The sequence below is a fragment of the Myotis yumanensis genome, unplaced genomic scaffold (assembly GCF_028538775.1).
Source record: "Myotis yumanensis isolate MYYU_CA2020_CCGP unplaced genomic scaffold, mMyoYum1.0.hap1 SCAF_2, whole genome shotgun sequence".
NCBI classification, from domain to species: Eukaryota; Metazoa; Chordata; class Mammalia; order Chiroptera; family Vespertilionidae; genus Myotis; species Myotis yumanensis.
In genome coordinates this window covers 33,351,715-33,378,443 of record NW_027223753.1, presented here as the reverse complement: position 1 = coordinate 33,378,443, position 26,729 = coordinate 33,351,715, and the positions used below count along the sequence as shown (strand labels likewise).

Sequence of the window (26,729 nt, the reverse complement as noted above, 5' to 3'; positions counted from 1 at the left end):
GCTCATGAGACATCTTCAAAAATAGACTATATATTGGGTCACAAACAAAGTCTGCCCAAATTCAAGAAGATTGAAATCATACCAAGCATCTTCTCAGACCACAAGGGCATAATATTAGAAATAAACTACAATAAAAACAACCCAAAATACTCAAACACTTGGAAGCTGAATAGCATGTTATTAAATATTGACTGGGTTACCAATGAGATCAAAGAAGAAATTAAATACATCCTGGAAACTAATGACAATGAAAACACAATCCAATACCTTTGGGACACAATGAAAGCAGTCCTGAGAGGGAAGTTTATAGCTCTACAGGCCTACCTCAACAAACAAGAAAAAATGGTAGTAAATCATCTAAATCTACAGCTCAAAGAATTGGAAAGAGAGCAACAAGAAAAGCCCAGAGTGAGCAGAAGGAAGGAGATAATAAAGATTAGAGCAGAAACAAATGACATAGAGACCAAAAAAACAATACAGAAAATCAATGAAACCAAGAGCTGGTTCTTTGAAAGGATAAACAAGATTGACAAACCTCTAGCCAGGCTCACCAAGAAGCAAAGAGAGAGGACCCAAATAAACAAAATCAGAAATGATAGAGGCAACATAACAACAGACCCCACAGAAATAGAAATGATTGATAAAAAATACTATGAACAACTCTACTCCAACAAACTAGACAACCTGGAGGAAATGGACATAATTCTAGAAAAATACAACATTCCAAAACTTAATCAGGAAGAATCTAAAAATCTCAACAGGCCAATAACTATGGAAGAAATTGAAGCAGTCATCAAAAAGCTTCCATCAAACAAAAGCCCAGGACCAGACGGTTTCACAGGGGAGTTTTACCAAACATTCAAGGAAGAACTAAAACCTATCCTCCTCAGACTACTACAAAAAATCCAAGAGGAAGGAACACTTCCAAGCTCATTCTATGAAGCCAGCATCACCCTAATACCAAAACCAGGTAAAGACAACACAAGGAAAGAGAATTACAGGCCAATATCCCTCATGAACATAGATGCCAAAATCCTCAACAAAATCTTAGCAAATCGGATCCAGCAGTACATCAGAAAGATCATACACCATGACCAAGTAGGATTTATCCCAGGGATGCAAGGATGGTACAATATCCACAAATCAATAAACGTAAGATGGCGGCATAGGTTAACGCCGGAGTTTGCTGCCTCAAACAACCACTTCAAAAATACAACTAAAAGACGGAACGGACATCATCCAGAACCACAGGAAGGCTGGCTGAATGGAAGTTCTACAACTAGGAGGAACCAAGAATCAGAGGAGGCGCAGTGCTGAAGTAAAATACTAAGGTGCAGAGTGCGCGCGGCGCAGGCTGGTGGCTGAGGGCATGGTTGTCTGTTTCAATCCGGAGGGAGCCTCAGACTCAGAGCTCCAGATCTGGGCGAGTCTCTAGGGATCCAGACTCAAACGGGAGAAGCAGGACTGTCTGGCTACAGTCCCTCCGAGGTTTGCAGCTGTTGCTGGGACAGAGAGGCAGAGCCCCTGGGGACGGACTGAGAGCAGCCATAACTGCTCCCTCCTCCGCCCTGTTGATCCCGTGGAAACCGCCCTGCCCAAGCCCTGCACAGAGGCATTTGCCGGATAGCCTCAGGCAAAGGCTAGATTAGCACCTCCCTAGAGGACACAAGTTCTTCCACTGCAGACACAGCGGATTTTCACAGCCAGTCGGCCTGGAGGTCAAATCCCTCTAGTATTAACTACAACAATCAAGGCTTAACTACAACAAGACTGCGCACAAAGACCACTAGGGGGTGTACCAAGAAAGCGTAAAAAAGTCGGAGACAAAGAAACAGGACAAAACTATCAAAGGAGGATATTGAGTTCAGAACCACACTTTTGAGGTCTCTCAAGAGGCTTCTAGAGTCTGTCGATAAACTTGATGAGATGTACAGGAAATCTAATGAGACCCTCGATGGTGTGATAAAGGACCATCTAGAAAGTAAGCATACACTGACTGAAATAAAGAATATTATACAGACTCCCAACAGCAGACCAGAAGAGCGCAAGAATCAAGTCAAAGATTTGAAATGCGAAGAAGCAAGAAACACCCAACCGGAAAAGCAAAATGAAAAAAAGAACCCAAAAATATGAAGATAGTGTAAGGAGCCTCTGGGACAGCTTCAAACGTACCAACATCAGAATTATAGGGGTACCAGAAGATGAGAGAGAGCAAGATATTGAAAACCTATTTGAAGAAATAATGACAGAAAACTTCCCCTACCTGGTGAAAGAAATAGACTTCCAAGTCCAGGAAGCGCAGAGAACCCCAAACAAAAGGAATCCAAAGAGGACCACACCAAGACACATCATAATTAAAATGCCAAGAGCAAAAGACAAAGAGAGAATCTTAAAAGCAGCAAGAGAAAGAAACTCAGTTACCTACAAGGGAATACCCATACGACTGTCAGCTGATTTCTCAACAGAAACTTTGCAGACCAGAAGGGAGTGGCAAGAAATATTCAAAGTGATGAGTAGCAAGAACCTACAACCAAGATTACTTTATCCAGCAAAGCTATCATTCAGAATTGAAGGTCAGACAAAGAGCTTCACAGATAAGGAAAAGCTAAAGGAGTTCATCACCACCAAACCAGTATTATATGAAATGCTGAAAGGTATCCTTTAAGAAGAGGAAGAAGAAGAAAAAGGTAAAGATACAAATTATGAACAACAAAATGCATCTATCAACAAGTGAATCTAAGAATCAAGGGAATAAATAACCTGATGTACAGAATGAACTGGTGATTATAATAGAATCAGGGACATAGAAAGGGAATGGACTGACTATTCTTGAGGGGAAAAGGGGTGAGGGAGATGCGGGAAGAGACTGGACAAAAATCGTGCACCTATGGATGAGGATAGTGGGTGGGGAGTGAGGGAGGAGGGTGGGGTGGGAGCTGGAAGGAGGGGAGTTATGGGGGGGGGGGGAAAGAGAAACAAATGTAATAATCTGAACAATAAAGATTTAATTTAAAAAAAGAATTTAATTTCAAAAAAAAAATAAATAAACGTGATACATCACATAAACAAATTGAAGGAGAAAAACCACATAGTCATATCAATTGATGCAGAAAAAGCGTTTGACAAAACTCAACACCCATTTTTGATAGAAACTCTCAGCAAGGTGGGAATAGAAGGATCATACCTCAACATAATAAAAGCCATATATGACAAACCCACAGCCAACATCATACTCAATGGACATAAACTAACACCATTTCCCCTAAGAACAGGAACAAGACAGGGATGCCCACTCTCACCACTCCTTTTTGACATAGTACTGGAAGTATTAGCCATTGCAATTAGACAAGAAGAAGAAATAAAAGGCATCCAAATTGGAAAAGAAGAAGTAAAACTGTCCTTATTTGCAGATGACATGATATTATACTTAAAAAACCCTAAAGACTCCATCAAAAAACTATTAGACTTAATAAAAGAATTCGGCAATGTTGCAGGATACAGAATTAACGCCAAGAAATCTATGGCATTTCTATACACCAATAGTGAACTTGCAGAAAGAGAGACTAAAAAAGCAATCCCATTTACCATCTCACCAAAAAAATTAAGCTACCTAAGAATAAACTTAACTAAAGAGGTAAAAGACCTCTACTCAGAAAACTACAGGACGTTGAAAAAAGAGATAGAAGAAGACATAAACAGATGGAAGAACATACCATGTTCTTGGATTGGTAGAATCAACATCATTAAAATGTCCATACTGCCCAAAGCAATCTATAAATTCAACGCACTTCCCATTAAAATACCAACAGCATATTTCACAGACCTAGAACGAACTCTCCAAAAATTCATCTGGAATAAAAAAAGACCCCGAATAGCTGCAGCGATCCTGAGAAAGAACAAAGTAGGTGGGATCTCAATACCAGATATCAAGATATATTACAAAGCCACTGTTCTCAAAACTGTCTGGTACTGGCACAAGAACAGACATATAGATCAATGGAATAGAGAGCCCAGAAATCAGCCCCAACCAATACGCTCAATTAATATTTGACAAAGGAGGCAAGAACATACAATGGAGTCAAGACAGTCTTTTCAATGAATGGTGTTGGGAAAATTGGACAGATACATGCAAGAAAATGAAACTAGACCACCAACTTACACCATACACAAAAATAAACTCAAAATGGATAAAGGACTTAAATATACGACGGGAAACCATAAAAATACTAGAAGAATCCAAAGGCAACACAATCTCAGACATATGCCGAATCAATTTTTTCACCGATACAGATCCTAGGGCATTGGTAACTAAAGAGAAAATAAACAAATGGGACTGCATCAAAATAAAAAGTTTCTGCACAGCAAAAGAAATCATCAACAAAACAACAAGAAAGCCCACCACATGGGAGAACATATTTGCAACATTATATCTAATAAGGGCCTAATCTCCAACATTTATAGGGAACTCATACAACTTAACAAAAGGAAGATAAACAATCCAATCAAAAAATGGGCAAAGGACCTAAATAGACACCTTTTAAAAGAGGACATTCAGAAAGCCAAGAGACATATGAAAACATGCTCAAAGTCACTAATCATCTGAGAGATGCAAATCAAAACAACAATGAGGTGCCATCTCACACCTGTCAGAATGGCTATCATCAACAAATCAACAAACGACAAGTGCTGGAGAGGATGTGGAGAAAAAGGAACACTTGTGCACTGCTGGTGGGAATGCAGACTGGTGCAGCCACTATGGAAGACAGTATGGAGTTTCCTCAAAAAACTGGAAATGAACTCCCATTTGACCCTGTGATCCCACTTCTAGGATTATATCCCAAGAAACCAAAAACACCAATCAGAAAGGATATATGCACCCCTATGTTCATAGCAGCACAATTCACCATAGCTAAGATCTGGAAACAGCCTAAGTGCCCATCTGTAGATGAATGGATTAGAAAACTGTGGTACATCTACACGATGGAATACTATGCTGCTGTAAAAAAGAAGGAACTCTTACCATTTACAACGGCATGGATGGAACTGGAGAGCATTATGCTAAGTGAAATAAGCCAGTCAATGAAGGAAAAATACCACATGATCTCACTCATTCATGGATATTAGAGACCATTATAAACTTTTGAACAATAATAGATACAGAGGCAGAGTTGCCTCGAACAGACTGTCAAACTACAGCGGGAAGGCCGGGGAGGGTGGGGGGGCGGGGGGGTGGGTAAGAGATCAACCAAAGTACTTGTATGCATGCATATAAGCATAACCAATGGACATGAGACACTGGGGGGTAGGGGAGGCCAGGGTATTGTCAAGGGCGGGGTAAAAAAAGGAGAAATATGTAATACTCTTTGTAATAATTTAAGCAATAAAAAAATATATTAAAAAAACCAAACAAACAAACAAAAAAAACAAGCCTTTGGTTTCAGGGTACACTGTTACAGGCCACAAGTCAGATTGTAGGCACTGCCTGGGCAGTACAGTGACTCTAGTAGGGCCAGTTATGGGCAGCAAAACCTGATATCTGCAGCCAAAGTTTCTTTTTGTGGTCATAACAAATAGGTTTCTTTACTTATATTTTCCAGTTTTAATGAGGTATAATTGACAAATAAAAATGTATCAATTTGCCGAAACCGGTTTGGCTCAGTGGATAGAGCGTCAGCCTGCGGACTGAGAGGTCCCGGGTTCGATTCCGGTCAAGGGCATGTACCTGGGTTGTGGGCACATCCCCTGTGGGGATGTGCAAGAGGCAGCTCATCGATGTTTCTCTCTCATCGATGTTTCTAACTCTATCTCTCTCCCTTCCTCTCTGTGAAAAATCAATAAAATATATTAAAAAAATGTATCAATTTAACCTATGCACATGATGATGTAATATACATATACTGTATATTGTGAAATGATTACTGCAATAAAGTGAGTTAACACATATATCAAAAAAAAGAAAGATATTTTGTCATTAGACCTCAATAAAAATACATGAACAAATTACTAATATGATTCATATCTTATAGATAAAAAAAACTAAATGAATTTTTTTTTAATGAACCACAGGTAGACTTTCAAATTAAAAGTACTATCAATAGAGAGATCCAAGATGGCAGCCAATGGGATGGCAGGCTGCAAGATAGTGTGTGAGTGAGAGAGCGAAAAGAGAGTGAGTAGATGTGCGAGGAGTGTCTGAATTTGTGAGCGAGGGGCAGCTATATTCCACAGACTTGTTGGGAACTGGTGGACCAGGCTCCCCTGGCTCGGAAGCCTCTACTACTGCTGAAATCTCTCCTGTAATGGCTGGCTCTGCCACAGAGACTGCGCCATCTTGAAGGGGAGAGTGGTTGTGATTGGAAGCCCAGCCTTACCTTCAATTTGGGAGACCTTGGATGCCTCTTGGGACCCTACCACAACAACACTCAGGGACCAGCTTCCTCAGCTGCGAACCCACAAACACCAAGACTCCAGCCTTCCTGTCTGTGGGACCCTATAAGTTTGTCCAGGGGGAGACAAAGTGGCACTGAATACACAGACACAGATGGGTCCTATGCCTTCTAATAAAGCAGATAGAAGGAAAAGCTGAATCGAATAACATCCAGTGGAATTGGTGAATTAGACACAGCTGGTGAGGCAATCCATGGAAGAAAAGGTTAGAGATTGCCTAGAGAGAGCTCTGCCTCCTCAGATTCATCTGGGTGTTTGTTGTTTGAGTGTTTGTTGTTTGCATTTTTTGGATTAGTTGTTGTTTGTTGTTTGCATTCATCTCTGGGTGTTTGTTTTTGCATTTTTTGGATTAGTTGTTGGTATTTTGGAGTTTTCTCTCCATATTCATATAATTTTTCCCCTTCTTTTTTCTTCTCTTTCTTTTCTCTCTTACATTTTTTACTTTTCTCAATATAATTTTTGCACTCTTTTCTCTCCCCTAATTCTCTTTTCTCTGGTGGTCACTTTTATTTGGGGTTATTGGTATCATGAATACATTTGTGTTTGGTGCCCTGGGCATGGTGTCTTATCAAGTTGTATTTTGTGCCTTTAAGTCAACACAGTAGAAAGAGAGCTACATAACAGACACCCTGAGAGGAGCGATCATGGAGAGACAAAACAGCCCCCATATGAAAGGACAAGGAACTACATAAAATAGAGACAAGCAATATTTCAGAGATTGAATTCAGAGCAATGGTCATAAGGATGCTGAAAAGGATGGGAGACAAATTTAATAATATGTGTAAAAACCAAGAGGAAATGAAGAACCAAGAAGAAATGAAAGATGACATCATTGCAATAAAGAACATAATAGAAAGCATCAGCAGTAGACTAGAAGAAGTGGAGGACTACAACAGTGAACTAGAATACAAGGTAGGAAAAAAATACCCAAACAGAACAGCAACTGGAAAAAAAAAACCTTAAAAAACAGGAGGAGAGCCTAAGGGAACCTTGGGACAACACGAAACAAAACAACATCTACATAATAGGGGTGCCAGAAGGAGAGGAAACTGAGCACGGAATAGAAAACCTGTTTGAAAAAATAATGACAGAAAACTTCCCTGATATTGGGAAGAAGAAAAACTCACACAAGTCCAAGAAGCTCAGAGTTCCAAACAAGACGAACCCAAAAAGACCAACACCAAGAAACACTATAATTAAATTGTCAAACACTAGCGACAAAAAAAATCTTAAAGGCTGCCAGAGAGAGATAGAAAATTACCTACAAGGGATCTCTCATCAGACTATCAACTGATTTCTCAACAGAAACACATCAGGCCAGAAGGGAATGGAATGAAATATACAAAGTCATGCAAAGCAAGGGTCTGAATCCAAGAATACTGTACCCAGAAAGGCTGTCAATCAAAATTGAGGGTGAAATCAGGAGCTTCACAGCCAAAAAAAGACTAAGGGAGTTTATTACCACCAAACCAGCAATGCAAGAAATGCTAAAGGGTCTGCTGTAAAAAGAAGAAATAGGAAGGGGAGAAGGAACACAGGCATAAATTATAAAAATGGTGACAAACAAGCACCTATCAATAATAACTTTAAATGTAAACAAATTAAATATACCAATCAAAAGACATAGGGTAGCTGAGTGGATAAGAAAACATGATCCATATATCTGATGTCTACAGGAGACCCACCTCAGAACAAAGGACTCACACAGACTGATGGTGAAGGGATGGAAACAGGTTTTCAGGCAAATGAAAATGAAAGAAGAGATGGGGTAGCAATACTTATATCTGACAAATTAGACCTAAAAGTGAGGCCATAACAAGAGATAAGGAAGGCCACTTCATAACACTAAAGGGAGCAATTCAACAAAAAGATATGACTCTGGTAAACATATATGCACCCAATACAGGAGCATCCAAATACATAAAAAAAAAACTTCTTGAGGCAGATATCAAGGGAGAGATTGACAGAAATACAGACATAGTAGGGAACTTTAATGCTCCACTAATCCCACTGGATAAATCCTTTAAACAAAAAATCTGCAAAGAAACATCAATCCTAAATGACTCAATAGATCAGATGGAATTAATTGACATCTTCAGAACATTTCACCCCAAAGGCACAGAATATACATTCTTCTCATGTGCACATGGGTCATTTTCAAAGATAGATAACATATTGGAACACAGACAAAGTCTCTTCAAATTCAAGAAGATGGAAATCATATTAAGCATCCTCTCAGATCACAGCGGCATAAAATTGGAAATCAACTACAATAAAAACAATGAAAAAAATCCGAACACCTGGAGGCTAAATGGTATGCTATTAAACAATGATTGGGTTACCAAAGAGGTCAAAGAAGAAATAGAAAGCATCATGGCAACAAACGACAATGAAAACACAACAATCCAAAATGTATGGACGCAGTGAAAGCAGTCTTGATAGGGAAGTTCATAGCTCTACAGGCCTACCTCAAAAAACAAGATAAAAATTGTAATAAATTATCTAGCCCTTCAACTGAAAGAGTTAGAAATAGAGCGACAAGAAAAGCCCAGTGTAAGCAGATGGAAGAAAATTATTAATAAAGATCAGAGCAGAAATAAGTGACATAGAGACCAAAAAAAAAAAACAATACAAAAAATCAACAAAACCAAGACCTGGTATTTGAAAAGATAAACAAGATGGATGAACCTCTAGCCAGGCTCACCAAGAAGCAAAGAGAGAGGACCCAAATAAATGAAATCAGAAATGAAAGAGGTGAAGTAACAACCGATCCCACAAAAATACAAAGGTTTATGAAAAGTTAATATGAACAACTCTATTCCAACAAAATGGACAACCTAGGCAAAATGGACATATTCTTAGAAAAATACAAGCTCCCAAAACTCAATCAGGAAGAATAAAAAAACCTGAAAAGGCTGATAACTACCAAAGAAATTGAAGCAGTGATCAAAAATCTTCCAACAAACAAAAGCCCTGGTCTGGATGGCTTTACAGAGGAGTTCTACAATGCATTCAAAGAAGAACTAAAACCTGTCCTCCTCAGACTATTCAAAAAAATTCAAGAGGAAGGCACACTTCCAAGCTCTTTCTATAAAGCCAGCATTACCCTAATTCCAAAACCAGACAAAGACACCAAAATAAAGAGAACTACTGGCCAATAACCTTGATGAACATAGATGCTAAAATCCTCAACAAAATTCTAGCAAATCGGATTCAGCATTACATTAGAAATATCATACACCATGACCAAGTGGGATTTATTCTGGGGATGCTAAGATGGTACAATATCTGCAAATCAATAAATGTGATAGATCACCTAAACAAATTGAGAGATAAAAATCACATAATCATATCAATTGATGCAGAAAAAGCATGACAAAATCCAACACCCTTTCTTGATAAAAACTCTCAGCAAAGTGGGAATAGAGGGATCATACCTCAACATAATAGCCTTACATGACAAACTTACAGCCAACATCATACTGAATAGGCAAAAACTAAACTCATTTCCCCTAAGAACAGGAACAAGACAGGGATGCCCACTTTCACCCCTCCTGTTTGATATAGTACTGGGAGTGCTAGTCATAGTGATCAGACAAGAAGAAGAAATAAAAGGCATCCACATTGGAAAAGAAGAAGTAAAACTGTCCTTATTCACAGATGACATGATACTATACATAGAAAACCCCATGGACTAGATCAAAAAATTACTAGACCTAATAAATGAATTCAGCAATGTAGCAGGATACAAAATTAACACCCAGAAATCTATGGCCTTTTTATACACAAATAATGAACTCACAGAAAGAGAAACGAAAAACAAACAAAAAATAATCCCATTTACCACTGCACCAAAAAAATTAAGATACCTAGGAATAAACTTAACTGAGGAGGTAAAAGACCTGTACTCAGAAAACTACAAGACATTGAAAGAAAAGATAGAGGAAGGCATAGACAAATGAAAGAACATACCATGTTCATGGATTGGTAGAATCAATATCATTAAAATGTCCATACCACCCAAAGCAATCTACAGATTCAATGCAATCCCCATTAAAATACCAATGGCATATTTCAAAGATCTAGAACAAACTCTCCAAAAATTTATCTGGAGTAAAAAAAGACCCTGAATAGCCACAGCAATCCCGAGAAAGAAGAACAAAATCAGAGGGATCACAATACCAGATATCAAGCTATATTACCAAGCCACAGTTCTCAAAACTGCCTGGTACCGACACAAGAACAGACATATAGACCAATAGAGCACAACAGAGAACCCAGAAATCAACCCAAACCATTATGCTCAATTAATATTTGGCAAAGGAAGAAAGAACATACAATGGAGACAAGACAGTCTCTTTAATAAATGGTGCTGAGAAATATGGTCAGATACATGAAAAAAAAAAAGAAACTAGGTCACCAACCTTCACCATACACAAAAACAAACTCAAAATGGCTAAAGGATTAAATGTTAAGACAGGAAACCATAAAAATCCTACAAGACTCCATAGGCAGCAAAATAGCATACATATGTCATAGCAATATCTTTACTGACACAGCTCCTAGAGCAATGGAGAATAAGGAGAAAATAAACAAATGGGACTATATAAAAATAAAAAAACTTCTGCAGGGTAAAATAAAACATCAACAGAACAACAAGAAAGCCCATTGCATGGGAGAACATATTTGCCAATGTAAACACCGATAAGGATTTAATCTCCAAAATTTACAGAGAACTCATACAACTTAACAAAAGGAAGATAAATGATTCAATAAAATCAAATAGACACTTTTTGAAAGAGGACATACAGAAGGCTGAGAGACATATGAAAATATGCTCAGTCACTAATCATCGAGAGATGCAAATCAAAACAACAATGAGATACCATCTCACACCTGTCAGAATGGCTATCATCAACAAATCAACAAACAACAAATGCTGGAGAGGATGTGGAGAAAAAGGAACCCTCCTGCACTGCTGGTGGGAATGCAGAATGGTGCAGCCACTGTGGAAGACAGTATGGAGTTTCCTCAAAAAGTTAAAAATGGAACTCCCATTTGACCCCGTAATCCCACTTCTAGGACTATATATTTTTTTAAACATATATTTTTATTGATTTCAGGGAGGAAGGGAGAGGGATAGAGAGATAGAACATCAATGATGAGAGGGAATCATTGATCAGCTGCCTCCTGCAGGCCCCCCAATGGGGATCGAGCCTGCAACCCAGGCAGGTGCCCTTGGCCAGAATCGAACCTGGGACCCTTCAGTCTGCAGGCCGATGCTCTATCCACTGAGCCAAATGGGCTAGGGAATAGACTATATTTCAATAAACAAGAAACACCGATCAGAAAGGATACATGCACCCCTATGTTCATAACAGCACAATTTACATAGCTAAGATTTGGAAGCAACCCAAGTGCCCATCAGCAGATGAGCGAATTAAAAAACTGTGGTACATCTACACAGTGGAATACTACACTGCTATAAAAAAGAAGGAACTTTTACCATTTGCAACAGCATGGATGGAACTGGAGAGCTTTATGCTAAGCCAAATAAGCCAGTCAGAGAATGGTAAATATCACATGATCTCACTCATATGTGGAATATAACAATCAACATAATTGGATGAACAAGAATAGATCCAGGAGAGAACCTAGAAACAGAACCTAGCGAGAGAACCTGGCTGAAGAACCTAGAGACACAACCTAGTGAGAGAACATGGCAAAAGATCCTGGACAGAACCTTGCTACAGAACTTGGCTGGAGAACCTAGAACCAGAACTTCTCTGGAGATCCTGAACAGAACTTCGCTAGAGAACCTGACTAGAACCTGGCAACAGAACCTGGCTGAGGAACCCAACTATGATGATCACCTGAATGCTGCCTCTGTGTCATTCCTTCTTCACCGACTCCATCCCCACCTTTGGGGACCCCTAGACCCGTTGGGGTTGGACCCCAACAAAAAATGAGGAGACAAAGAAACAGGTCACAAATGACAGGAATGGAGGAAAGGAAACGACTGGATATAGAGTTTAAAACCACACTTTTAAGGTTTTTCAAGAACTTTCTAGAAACCGCCAATAAATTTAGCAAGATCCTCAAAAAGACTGGTGAGACCACCGATAAATGTAGTGAGACCCTCGAGGTTATGAAAAAGGACCAACTAGAAATTAAGCATACACTGACTGAAATAAAGGATATTATGCAGAGTTCCAACAGCAGACTAGAGGATCGCAAGAATCAAGTCAAAGATTTGAAATACGAAGAAACAAAAAACACCCAACCGGAAAAGCAAAATGAAAAATGAATACAAAAATACGAAGATAGTGAGTATAAGGAGCCTCTGGGACAACTTCAAGCCTACTAACATCCGAATTATAGGGGTGCCAGAAGAAGAGAGAGAGCAAGATATTGAAAACCTATTTGAAGAAATAATGACAGAAAACTTCCCTTACCTGGTGAAAGAAATAGACTTACAAGTCCAGGAAGCACAGAGAACTCCAAACAAAAGGAATCCAAAGAGGACCACACCAAGACACATCATAATTAAAATGCCAAGAGCAAAAGACAAAGAGAGAATCTTAAAAGCAGCAAGAGAAAGAAAGTCAGTTACCTACAAGGGAGTACCCATATGACTGTCAGCTGATTTCTCAACAGAAACCATGCAGGCCAAAAGGGAGTGGCAAGAAATATTCAAAGTGATGAATGCCAAGAACCTACAATCAAGATTACTTTATCCAGCAAAGCTATCATTCAGAATTGAAGGTCATATAAAGAGCTTCACAGATAAGGAAAAGCTAAAGGAGTTCATCACCACCAAACCAGTATTATATGAAATGCTGAAAGGTATCCTTTAAGAAGAGGAAGAAGAAGAAAAAGGTAAAGATACAAATTATGAACAACAAATACACATCTATCAACAAGTGAATCTAAAAATCAAGTGAATAAATAATGTGATGAACAGAATAAACTGGTGATTATAATAGAATCAGGGGCATAGAAAGGGAGTGGACTGACTATTCTTGGAGGGGAAAGGGGTGTTGGGGATGTGGGAAGAGACTGGACAAAATCGTGCACCTATGGATGAGGACAGTGAGGGGGGGGGATGGAGGGGGGGACCGGGTGGAAGGGAGCTATGGGGGGAAAAAAGAGGAAGAACTGTAATAATCTGAACAATAAAGATTTAATTTAAAAAAAAGAAAAAGAAAAAAAAGAATAGATCCAAAGACAAATAGCATGGGAGGGGGTGTTAGAGAGCAACCAAAGGACTTGTATGCATGCATATTAGCATAACCAATGGACACAGACACTGGGGCGGTGGGGGCTTGCCTAGGGTGATAATAGTTGGGGCGGGGGGTTGTCAATCTGAGAAAGGAGACATATGTAAAACTTTAGGTAACAAATAAGAACAAAATTAAAATAAAGAAAAAAATAAATAAAATTATCATCAATAAATAAAAAACAAGTGCTAGTGAGGATGTAGAGAAAAGAGAACTCTACTACACTGCTGGTGGAAATTCAGACTGGTGCAGCCACTGTGAAAAACGGCATGGAGTTTCAACAAAAGAAATTAAAATGGAATTTCCTTTTGACCCACTTTTGGGAATGTATCCTAAGAATACCAAAATGCCAATTCAAAAGAATATATGCACCCCTTTTCTCATAGCAGCATTATTTTCAATATCCAAGATCTGGAAACAACCCAAGTACCCATCAGTAGATCAAAAGATAAAAAGAGCTGTCATATATGTATACAATAGAATACTATGCAGCCGTAAAAAAAGAAAGAATTCTTATCTTTTGCAACAGCATGGATAAACATGGAAAGTACTATACTAAGTGAAATAAGCTAGTGGGTGAAAAACAAATACCATACGATCTCACTTATATGTGGAATCTAATGTACAAAATAAACTGATCGAAAACGATCATGGAACAGATTAACAGCTGTCATAGGAGGGGGGTGGGGGGGACTGGATGAAAGAAGGTAAAGGGATTAGCCAAGGAACATATATGCATAACTCATAGACACAGACAACAGTATGGCGATGACCAGAGGGAAGGGTGGGTGTGGGCATGGAGGAGATGGGTAAAGGGAGGGTGGAGGAAATGGAGACATATGTAATAGTGCAAACAATAAAAAAGAAGTAAAAAAAAAAATAGTAGTCTGGATAAAACTTGTGACCTTAAATTACACATTATTTATCTCTCTGTCTGTAATAGAACCATGTTTTTGTGACTTCAGGCTGTTCCAAAGCTCATCTCTCACACAGAAACTTCCCAAACCACACAGAAAATTAAGGGCATAAGGCATTTCCCCTAATAACCAGTTTTTTTAGAAACACTATTTTCTAACACTTTCTAATTCTTCAGGATAATCTTCCAAAATTCTCTACATTTGCTGTTTTCTTTACTGATTCTTAAAAACACCTTCTCCTCAATTTATAAAACAATAAATTCCACCTATCTTTTGAGATCATACTGAAGTTTCACCTCTTCCTGTATGTCTTCCCACACAATTTTAGCCTCCAATAATTTTTTCTTTCTCTGAATACCTACTGTCATAGATGATTATATTTTGCTCCTGATTGAACTAGACTATAGTAAGTGATTCAGGTTTGCCCTGCTGGCTCCAAGTTACCTCTATTTTAGGAAAATATTTCTTCCGTTTCTTAATAATATCTCCTCTGTAGATTGTAGGGTAAAGGTCTCACTCTGCTTTGTTTATAGACCTTGCAGCCTTCTTGACAGAGATATTAAAAATTATTTATACCTGGAGTTGGTACTGGCATCTGCATCAGAATGATGGCAACAAAACACATGAACTCCATTATAAGTCAGATAAGATGAGGAAATTCAATGACTCTAAAAAAAAAGAATACGTTGATGTGCATTAGTGAATATTAACTGAACAGAGACTGTTTCCAACTCTTAACCTTTAGAAATTTGTTGTCAATGATTTTTAAAAAAATAGTAATACTATTCCTATATGCCTCAATGTCACTGAGTTTCTCACTGTTCTCTTCAACTGCTACTAAATGAACTTAGTGGAGGAAGCAATAAATCTGAGGTGCATTCTCTGATATACAAGAGTTTGGCTCCATGAGTGCTGAATCTAGGTTTAGTTCCTATCAAATCACAGGGAGCTGCTTCCTTGCATGGAGATCAACCAGGGACAGATCATAATTCTAATGGAGCTACACAGGAGGTTGGAGAGATAGAAATCAGAATCGTGGCATCATAGAATCAACAAAATGGTCTAATGAGATTGAGCTCCAAATAGAGGTCATCCACGGAGAGAAATTTCTTCTGCCTAGCATAGAAGTGGGGGAATTAAAGAAATCAACTTGTTAAGCCAAATTGCCATAGAATATGCCAAAGGGAACTGGCATGTTCAATATAAAATCTGAGAAATTTTCTTCTCCCCTATAAATATTAACTCCATGACTAAGAAAATAAATTATAAATTACTAGTTTCATATTTCCTTTCTATATTGGATAAGTTTTGAATATGCACTTCTTGCAGATATGAGAAGGTGAGAGATGAGGAAATGCTAAATCATGAACATTAAAATGCCAAGTCAAGCCGAAACTGGTTTGGCTCAGTGGATAGAGTGTCGGCCTGCGGACTGAAGGGTCCCGGGTTCGATTCCGGTCAAGGGCATGTGCCTGGGTTGCGGGCACATCCCCAGTAGGAGATGTGCAGGAGGCAGCTGATCGACGTTTCTCTCTCATTGATGTTTCTAACTCTCTATCTCTCTCCCTTCCTCTCTGTAAAAAATCAATAAAATATATTTTTAAAAAATTTTATTAAAATAAAATAAAATAAAATAACATACCAAGTCAAAGAAATAGAATTTTAACTTAAGGAAAAATTAGGAATACTAAAGAAGGGGCTAGGCCATATCTGCACTTTATTTTATTTCTACTATGTTTTATTCCCCACACAAAGATATACTTAGTGAGAGGAAGACAGAGAGAGAGAGAGAGAGAGAGAGAGAAACAGAGAGAGAGAGAGAGAGAGAGTCATTAATGTGAAAGAGAAACATTAATTGGTTGTCTTCCATACATGCCTTAAGTGGGGATCTAACCCCTAACCCAGGTATGTGCCCTGATCAGGAATCAAACCAGCAACCTTTCAGTGCACAGTGCACAGGACAATATCCAACAAGCTGAACCACTCTGGCCAGGCTATATCTGCATTTTGGAAATATCACTTTTGTAGTAGTGGAGACACTTACTTGAAAAGAAGTAAATTGAGAATAAGGAGATCAATTAAGCAATAAAAAATAGTGGTGATTGGAAAGATGAAAAATTACACATATGAAATTATTTATAACTTCAATATGATTAATTAATCATTAAATAAAACAAAAATAATATCCACACAATAAAATATAGTAACAGACTCACCAAAATAGCTTAAATCCTATATAATAAAAGGCTAATATGCAAATTGACCAAATGGCCATGCTATGACACACACTGACCACCAGGGGGCAGACACTCAATGTAGGAGCTGCCCCCCAGTGGTCAGTGCGCTTCCACAGGATGAACACTGTTCAGCCAGAAGCTAGGCTCATGGCTGGCAAGTGCAACAGCGGTGGCAGGAGCCTCTTCTGCCTCCATGGCAGCACTAAGAATGTCTGACTGATGGCTTAGGCTGCTCCCCATGTGGAGAGGGCCTAAGTTGTCAGTCAGACATCCTCCGAGGGCTCTGGACTACAAGAAGGCACCGGCCAGGTTGAGGGACCCCTCAAGTGCACAAATTTTGTTCCCTGGCCTCTAGTTTAAAAATATATATGGAGAACACAGAATGTTGGCAAGGATATGAAATAACCCAGCTAGCACACTCAAACACTGTAAGGGACAATATAAAATAATAAAACCACATTGAAAACTTTAGGCAGTATCTACTAATGCATATATCATTCTTAGAAATATAGCCATTAGAAATGTAGACATATATTTACCAAAAAACATGTACTAAAATATTCCTAGCACTATTCATAATAACCTCAAATGGATAATGTTCAAAGTATTCATAACAGTAGAATGGATAAATAAATAAATTATATTCCATTCATACAATAGAATTATCTAAAACAGAAATGAACAATCTACAATGCAACAGTATGGTCAGATCTTACAAACATGATATTAGGCAAAGGAGGCCATTCTCAAAGGGTACATGCTACATAATTTCTGATCCCACTTATATAAGGAAGGTATACAAAAAATAGGTACACACAAAAATATCCATGCTGTGAGAAGTTAAAATTATGTTACTGTGACAGAGGGAGTGGACAAGTGTCTATAAGAGAGGAAAAGGATGATTCAGGCTATTTGGAGGTGCCTAGATTGCAGAAATTGGTCAAATAGTATAATCCAATAAATTTATGTCTTTTTAGATATTATATAGTTTAATTCAAATAAAAAATACAAAAATTACTATGTTTGTTGATTTAAGCACTCAATATTATTAAAAGGACAATCCATTCCAAATTGATCTTTAAATAAAGACATAATCATCAATTTAAAATATTCAGTAGAATTTTGATGGGGATTGCTTTGGGAAATATAGCCATTTTAATGATGTTCTTTCTTCCTGTCCATGAACATGGAATATATTTCCATTTCTTTGTGTCTTCTTCAATCTCTTTTTAAAATAATATCTTGTACTTTTCTGGGCATAGGATTCTCACATACATCACAGAAATACAAAGGATCATACAAAAATACTGTGAAAGACTATATGCTACAAAATTCAATAACCTCAGAGGAATAGATACATTCCTAGAAATACGTAACCTTCCTAGACTCAATCATAAAGAACTGGTAAATAGTAGAGATTAAAAATGGTGGTGGAGTAAGTGGATGCTGCATAGACATGCTCCCAAGAGTGAACTGGAATTACAACTAAAATACAGAAAAATTTCCTGAATATTCAATGAAAGACTCACTGGACAGAACCCTGATACTTGAGGACCCAAAGTGGAGACCACATTGAGACTGGTTAGAGGGGTGGAGGCATGAAAGGGCTGGCTGGGCACCCACAGACAGCAACTGAAGTTCTGGAGAAATATCTCAGCTGTGGGGGATTCCCACTGAGAAATCTGAGGTGAAATCCCCAAGCCAGGCCCCCTAGCAGAGAACACCATAACTGAGAAGGATACTCACATAACATCTGGCTGTGAAAAGCAGCAGAGCTGCTACCTGCCAGGGAGAGATAGCTGAAAATTCAGGCACCATCTTAAAGGGCCAGTGCACAAAATTTCCTATGGTGCCACCTATCTTATGCTTCAGCAGAGGGAGGGCAAGTGGGCTGGAGCTTGGTGAGCAGAAGCCAAGTTCCAGGACTCTGGGGCTAGAGCTCAGAAGGGAGACACCCTGGTTTCCTGTGCAGAGTCATTTTCTCATGCTGAAGAGGGCATCTTTCTCATGCAGGCATTAGCTATACCCCAGCTGACCCACCCTATTGGAAAACAACTGGCCCCACAGTGAGAAGTTCCTGAGGCCACTTAAGAGACTAAAAATAGCAATTAGTCTCCAGGCAGAAACAACTGTTGAAAACAACAATGACAAAAAAACTCCAGCCACACCTGAGGACGTCTGCCTGAGGGGAATCCAAATCAGAAGCCTATCAATATGCAGGCAGAGACAGTCTCTGAAGGCTTTGAGTCTTTGCCTGATCTAATTAGCCAGAAACAGCATTTGACACTGTCCTGCACTAGAGATTGAGAGGTATAGGAGATCTACCTAATACATAGTCATAAACCCAAGCAGGCAGCCAAAATGAGGAGACAAAGCCAAAATAAAAGAACAAGAGAATTCTCCAGAAGAAGAAATAAATGAAGTGGAGATAAAAAAAAATTTGTCCGAAACAGAGTTCAGAGTAATGATAGTAAAGATGCTCAACAGCATGAGAAAAGATATAGTAACTATGAAGAAAGAACAGTCTGAGATAAAGAATGACATAAAACAAATAAAGAACACACTGGAAGGAATACACAGCAGATTAGGAGAAGATGAGGATTAAATCAGTGATTTAGAAGACAGGGTTAAAAAAATCGCTCAACCAGAGAACCAAAAAGGAAAAAAAACCCAAAAATACCACAATTAAAAAACAGGAGGACTGCTTAGGGAGCTGTGGGACAACATGAATTGTAACAATATTAGAATAGCAGGTGTATCAGAAGGGGCAGAAAGGGAGGAAGGGATAGGGAATGTGTTTGAAGAAATAATGGCAGAAAACTTCTCTAACCTGTTAAAGAAAAAAGTTACACAAGTTCAGGAGGCACAGAGAACCCCAAGCAAGAAAAACCCATATAGGCCCATGCTCAGACACATCAATTAAAATGCCAAAAATTAAAGACAAAGAAAGAATCTTAAAGGTAGCAAGAGAAACACAATTTTTTATTTACGAAGGAGCTCCCAAAAGGCTGACAACTGATTTCTCATCAGAAACTCTACAGGCCAGAAGGGAATGGCATGAAGTACTCAAGGTAATGGAAAGCAAGAATCTGAAATCAATATTACTATATCCAGCAAGACTATCATTTAAAATAGTCAAATAAAGAGCTTCCCAGACAAGAGAAAGGCTAAAGGAGTACATCACCACCAAGCCAGCATTACAAGAAATGCTAAAGGGACTGCTATAATGAGAAGAAACAGAGAAAGAAAGCTAGACATACAGAATTAAAATGACAATAAATAAGTACCTATCAATAATAACCATAAATGTAAATAGATTAAATGCTCCAATCAAAAGGCATAGGATAGCTGAATGAATACAAAAACATATCCAACTATATGCTATTTACAAGAGACCCACATCAAAACAAAAGACACACAGGATGAGAGTGAGGGGATCGAAATTTTTTTCCACGCAAATGGAAAAGAAATAAAAGCTGGAGTAGCAATATTCATATCCAATAAAATAGACTTCAAAATGAAGGCCATGACAAGAGACAACAAAGGTCACTACATAATAGTAAATGGATCAATCCAACAAGAGATATAACCATGGTAAACATATATGCAGCCAATATTGGAGCACCTTCTTTATTTGTGTTATGTCATTCTTTAGCTCAGACTGTTCTTTCTTCATAGTTACTATATCTTTTCGAATGCTGTTGAGCATCTTTACCATCATTACTCTGAACTCTGTTTCAGACAAATTTTTTATCTCCACTTCATATATATAATATATATAATATATATAATATATAATATATATAATATATAATATATATAATATATATAATATATATATATATAATATATATAATATATATAATATATATAATATATATAATATATAATATATAATATAATATATATAATATATTATATTATAATTTTAATATAATATAATATATTATGACATATTATATTATAATATATAATATATGTTATATTATAATTATTATATATTATATATATATAGAGAGAGAGAGAGAGAGAGAGAGAGAGATCAATAACAATAAAGTCATAGTAGGGGACTTTAACACCCCAGTGACTTCACTGGATAGATCTTCCAGACAAAAACTTAACAAGGAAACAGTGACTCTAAAAGGCTCCCTGGATCAAATGGATTTAATTGACATTAATAAAACATTTCACCCCAAAGCAGCAAAATATACATTCTTCTCAAGTGCCCTTGGATCACTCACAAAGATAGACCAGATGTTAGGACACAAAACAAGTCTCTACAAGTTCAAGAAAATTGAAATCATATCAAGCATCTTCTCAGATCACAATGGAATGAAATTAGAAATCAACTACAGTGAAAACACCCAAAAGTATTCAAACACATGGAGGCTAAACAGCATGTTATCAAACAATGACTGGGTTACCAATGAGATCAAGAAAGAAATAAAAAAAAAAAACTTCCTAGAAACGAATGAAAATGAACACACACCAAAATCTCTGGGACACAGCAAAAGCTGTTCTTGAAATAAAAGTTCATAGTACTACAGGCATACCTCAAAAAGCAAGAAAAATCAACAATAAACTATGTAACCCTACAACTTAAAGAACTAGAAAGAGAACAATAATAAAAGCCAAGTGTAAGTAGAAGGAAGGAAATAAGATTAGAGCAGAAATAAACAACATAGAGACTAAAAAAAAAAAATCAATCAAACCAAGAGCTGGTTCTTTGAAAGGATAAACAAAATTAATAAACTGTTAACCAGATTCATCAAGATACAAATGAGATGACCCAAATAAATAAAATCAGAAAGTGGAGAAGTAACCACTGACACTACAGAAATACAAAAGATAAATACTATGAACAACTATATGCCAACAAGCTGTACAATGTGGATGAAATGGAAAAATTCCTAGAAAAATACAATTTCCCAAAACAGAATCAGGAAGAATCAGAAAACCTAAATATTCCAATAACTACTGATAAAATAGAAGCAGTAACCAAAAAACTCTCAGCAAATAAACCCCCAAAACTCCCAGGTCCGGATGGCTTCACATGGAAGTTTTACTAAACATTGAAAAAAGAACTAACACCTATATCGCCTCAATCTATTCCAAAAAATCCAAGAAGAAGGAACACTTCTGAACTCTTTTTATGAGGCCAACATTAGCCTAATTCCAACACCAGGTAAAGACACTACAAAGAAAGAAAATTACAGGCCCTTATTCCTGATGAACATAGATGCTAAAATCCTCAAGAAAATATTAGCAAATCACATCTAGCAATATATTAAAAAGATCATACATCATGACCAAGTGGGATTTATTCCAGAAATTCAAGGCTGGTACAATATTCACAAATCAATAAACGTGATACATCCCATAAACAAATTGAAATACAAAAATCACATCAATGATCATATCAATAGACACAGAAAAAACATTTGACAAAATACAACGTCCATTTTTTATAAGAAACTCTCTGCAAAGTGGGAATAGAGGGATCATATCTCGACATGATAAAGGATGGCCTTTGACATATGACAAACCTATAGTGAACATCATACTCAATGGGCAAAAACTAAAACCATTTCCCCTAAGAACAGGAATAAGACAGCAATGTCTGCTTTCACACTCTTTTTCAACATAGCCACAGTGATCAGACAAGAAGAAATAAAAGGCATCCAAATTGGAAAAGAGGAAGTAAAACTGTCATTATTCACAGATGACATGATATTGCTCATAGAAAAACCTAAAGACTCCACCAAAAAACTGCTAGATTTAATTAATGAATTTGGCAATGTAGCCGGATACAAAAGAAACACCCAAAAATCGATGGCTTTTTTTTATATACCAATAATGAATTCTCAGGCAGAGAAATTAAACAAACAATCCCATTTATCATTGTAACAAAAAATTAAGATACTTAGGAATCAACTTAAACAAGGAGGCAAAAGACGTTTTCTCAGACGTTGAAAACTACAGGATGCTGGAAAAAGAGATAGAAAAAGATATAAACAAGTAGAAGAATATGCTGTGTTCATGGATTGGTAGAATCAACATCATTAAAATGTCCATACTACCCAAGGCAATCTACAGATTTAATGTAATCCCTATTAAAATACCAACAGCATATTTCACAGATCTAGAACAAATACTCCAAAAATTTATATGTAATTTAAAAAGATCCTGAATAGCTGTAGCAATCTTGAGAAAGAAAAACAAAGTTGAAAGAATCACAATACCAGATTTCAAGTTATACTACAAAGCCACTGTAATCAAAACAGCCTTATATTGGCACAAGAACAGACATATAGATCGATGGAACAGAACAGAGACCCCAGAAATCGACCCAAGCCATTATGCTCAATTAATATTTGACAAAGGAGGCAAGAGCATACAATGGAGGTCAAGACAGTCTCTTCAATAAACAGTGTTTATTGGACAGATACATGCGAAAGAAAGAAAGAAAGAAAGAAAGAAAGAAAGAAAGGAAGGAAGAAAGAAAGAAAGAAAGGAAGGAAGGAAGGAAGGAAGGAAGGAAGGAAGGAAGGAAGGAAGAAAGAAAGAAAGAAAGAAAGAAAGAAAGAAAGAAAGAAAGAAAGAAAGAAAGAAAGAGAGTAGGAGGAGGGAGGGAGGGAGGGAGGGGGAGGAAGGACGGAAGGAAGGAAGGAAGGAAGGAAGGAAGGAAGGAAGGAAGGAAGGAAGGAAAGAAGGAAGGAAGGAAGGAAGGAAGGAAGGAAGGAAGAAAGGAAGGAAGGAAGGAAGAAAGAAAGGAAGGAAGGAAGGAAGGAAGGAAGGAAGGAAGGAAGGAAGAAAGAAAGAAAGAAAGAAAGAAAGAAAGAAAGAAAGAAAGAAAGAAAGAAAGAAAGAAAGAAAGAAAGTAGGAGGAGGGAGGGAGGGAGGGAGGGGGAGGAAGGAAGGAAGGAAGGAAGGAAGGAAAGAAGGAAGGAAGGAAGGAAGGAAGGAAGGAAGGAGAAGAAAGAAAGAAAGAAAGAAAGAAAGAAAGAAAGAAAGAAAGAAAGAAAGAAAGAAAGAAAGAAAGAAAAGAAAGAAAAGAAAGAAAAGAAAGAAAAGAAAGAAAAGAAAGAAAAGAAAGAAAAGAAAGAAAAGAAAGAAAAGAAAGAAAAGAAAGGAAAGAAAGAAAAAAAAGGAAAAAAAGAAAGAAGGAAAAAAAGAAGGAAAGGAAGGAAGAAACTAGACCACCAACTTACATCATACACAAGAATAAACTCAAAATGGATAAAAGACTTAAATGTAAGTTATGAAACCATAAAAATTCTAGGAGAAACCATAGGCAGAAAAATCTCAGACATCTCTCATAGAAATATGTTTACAGATACATCTCCTGGGGCAGCGGTCGGCAAACTGCAGCTTGAGGGACACATGCGACTCTTTGGCCCCTTGAGTGTGGCTCTTCCACAAAATACCGACTTCTGTGCATGGGCCACGAAGTTTCTATCGCAGTGTACATGCGCGCCCGCATGTGGTATTTTGTGGAAGAGCCACACTCAAGGGGCCAAAGAGCCTCATGTGGCTCGCGAGCCGCAGTTTGCCGACCACTGTCCTAGGGCAAAGGAAACTAAGGAGAAAATAAAGAAATGGGACTACATCAAAATAAAAAGCTTCTGCACAGCAAAAGAAACCATCAATAAAACCCAAAGGGAGCCCACTGTATAGTTGAACATATTTAGCACAGATACATCTGATAAAGGGTTAATATCCAAAATATATAAGGAACTCATATAACTTAACAAAAGGAAGACAAACAATCCAATTAAAAAATGGTCAAAAGATCTAAATAGACAATTCTCCAAAGAGGACATACAGATGGCCAAGAGACTTATGAAAAAAATGCTCAATGTCACTGACCATCAGAGAGATGCAAATTAAAATAACAATGAGGTAGCACCTCATACCTGTCAGCATGGCTACTCTCAACAAATCAACAAATGACAAGTGCTGTGAGGATATGAAGAAAAGGGAACCCTAGTACACTGCTGGTGGGAATGCAGATTGGTGCAGCCATTAAGGAAAACAGTATGGAGTTTCCTCAAAAAATTAAATATGGAACTGGCATTTGACCCAGTGATCCCACTTCTAGGCATATATCCTAAGAAAATCTAAACACCAATCAGAAAGAATGTGTGCACCTCTATATTCTTAGTAGCACAATTTACAATAGCTAAGATCTGGAAACAGGCCAAGTTCCCATCAGTATATGGGTGGATAAAAAAAGCTGTGGTACACTTACACCAGAGAATACTGTGCAGCATTAAAAAAGAAGAATCTGTTACCCCTTGAGACAGCATGGAGGGACCTGGAGAGTATCATGCTTAGTGAAATAAGCCAGTCAGAGAAAGACAAGTATCACATGATCTCACTCCTATGTGTAATATAAGTAACAAAATAAACTGATGAACAAAATAGATCCAGAGATGTAGAAGCATGGAACAGAGTGAGGAATCTTGGAGGGAAGGTGGGGGTGGGTGGGTAAATGGGAAGTAATCAACCAAGAACCTTGTATTTATATGCATGGCCCATGGCCACAGACAATGGGACTGTAAGGGCCTGAGGCTGGGGGCAGAGGTGGGCTGGAGGGGGTCAATGGAGGTAAAAAGGGGACATATGTAATACTTTCAAAAATAAAGATTAATTTTTTTAAAAAAAGAAGAACTGGAAAATATCAATAGACCGATCAACAGTGAGGAAATTGAAACACCTATCAAAAAATTCCAAAAAAGGAAAAGTTGAGGACCAGATGATTTCACTAGTGAATTCTACCAACACTTAAAGTTTATTCTTAGGTATTTTATTCTTTTTGTTGCAATTGCAAAAGGAATTTTTTGTTTCATTTTTTTTGAAATTTTATTGTCAGTATATAGGAATGCCATTGATTTTTGTACATTTATTTTGAATCCTGCAACTTTACTGTATTTGCTTTTTGTTTCTAATATTTTTGGTGGTGAGACTTTAGAGTTTTCTGCTTAAAGAATCAGGTCATCTGCCAAAAGTGACCATTTTACTTCTTTATTCCCAATTTGAATGACTTATTTCTTTTTCTTACCTGATTACTCTGACTAGTACTTCCAGCACTATGTTGAAGTTGAAGTGCTAAGAGTGGACATCCTCATCTTATTCCTGACCTCAGAGGAAAAGCTCCCAGTTTTTCATGATTTAGTATGATATTAGCTGAGGGTTTGTCATATATGGTCTTTATTACGTTGAGGTACTTTTCTTCTACACTCATTTTATTGAGTGTTTAAAATATAAACAGATCTTATATCTTTTCAAATGCTTTTTCTGCATCTAATGCTATGATCATATGATTTTTACCCTTTATTTTGTTAATGTGGTATATCACATTGGTTGATTTGAATATATTGAACCATCCTTGTGCCACTGACATTTTTTTTAAAGATAAAGAACAAAAAATTTATCAGATTTGCATTGAACCATAAAAGACCCCAAATAGCCAAAGCAATCTGAGAAAAAAGAATGAAGCTGGAGCTATCACACTCCTTGAATTCAAATTGTACTATAAAGAGAAAACAAAAGAGCGTGGTATTGGCAGAAAAATAAACATAAAAACTAGTGGAGCGGAATTGAGAGCCCAGAAATGATGCCACATGTATATAGGCAAATAATTTCTCACAAAGGATTGAAAAACATACAATGGAGAAAAATATCCTCTTCAAGAAATAGTGCTGGGAAAACTGGAAAAGAATAAAACTAGACTGCTGTTTATACCCATACAAAAAAATTAATAGGGTGGGCAAAAATAGATTTGTAGTTGTAAGCATGCAAAAACCAGTTTATTCTTGTATTATTTATTTATTATTGTATTATAT

At 37.4% G+C, this 26,729-nt stretch overlaps 1 protein-coding gene across 2 annotated transcripts in view; it reads right to left on the bottom strand.

Annotated features, from left to right (window-relative positions):
* Positions 1 to 26,729, bottom strand: part of LOC139001791 (selection and upkeep of intraepithelial T-cells protein 1-like) — a 90,884-nt gene that overhangs the window by 61,177 nt on the left and 2,978 nt on the right. For both annotated transcript variants that reach the window (XR_011470105.1, XM_070403330.1), the window contains exon 2: positions 15,221 to 15,312. Coding sequence is in view for 1 of the 2 variants with exons in the window: in XM_070403330.1 (XP_070259431.1) it covers positions 15,221 to 15,278 (58 nt within the window). In the remaining variant the exon portion in view is untranslated. The remainder of the gene's footprint in view (positions 1 to 15,220; positions 15,313 to 26,729) is intronic.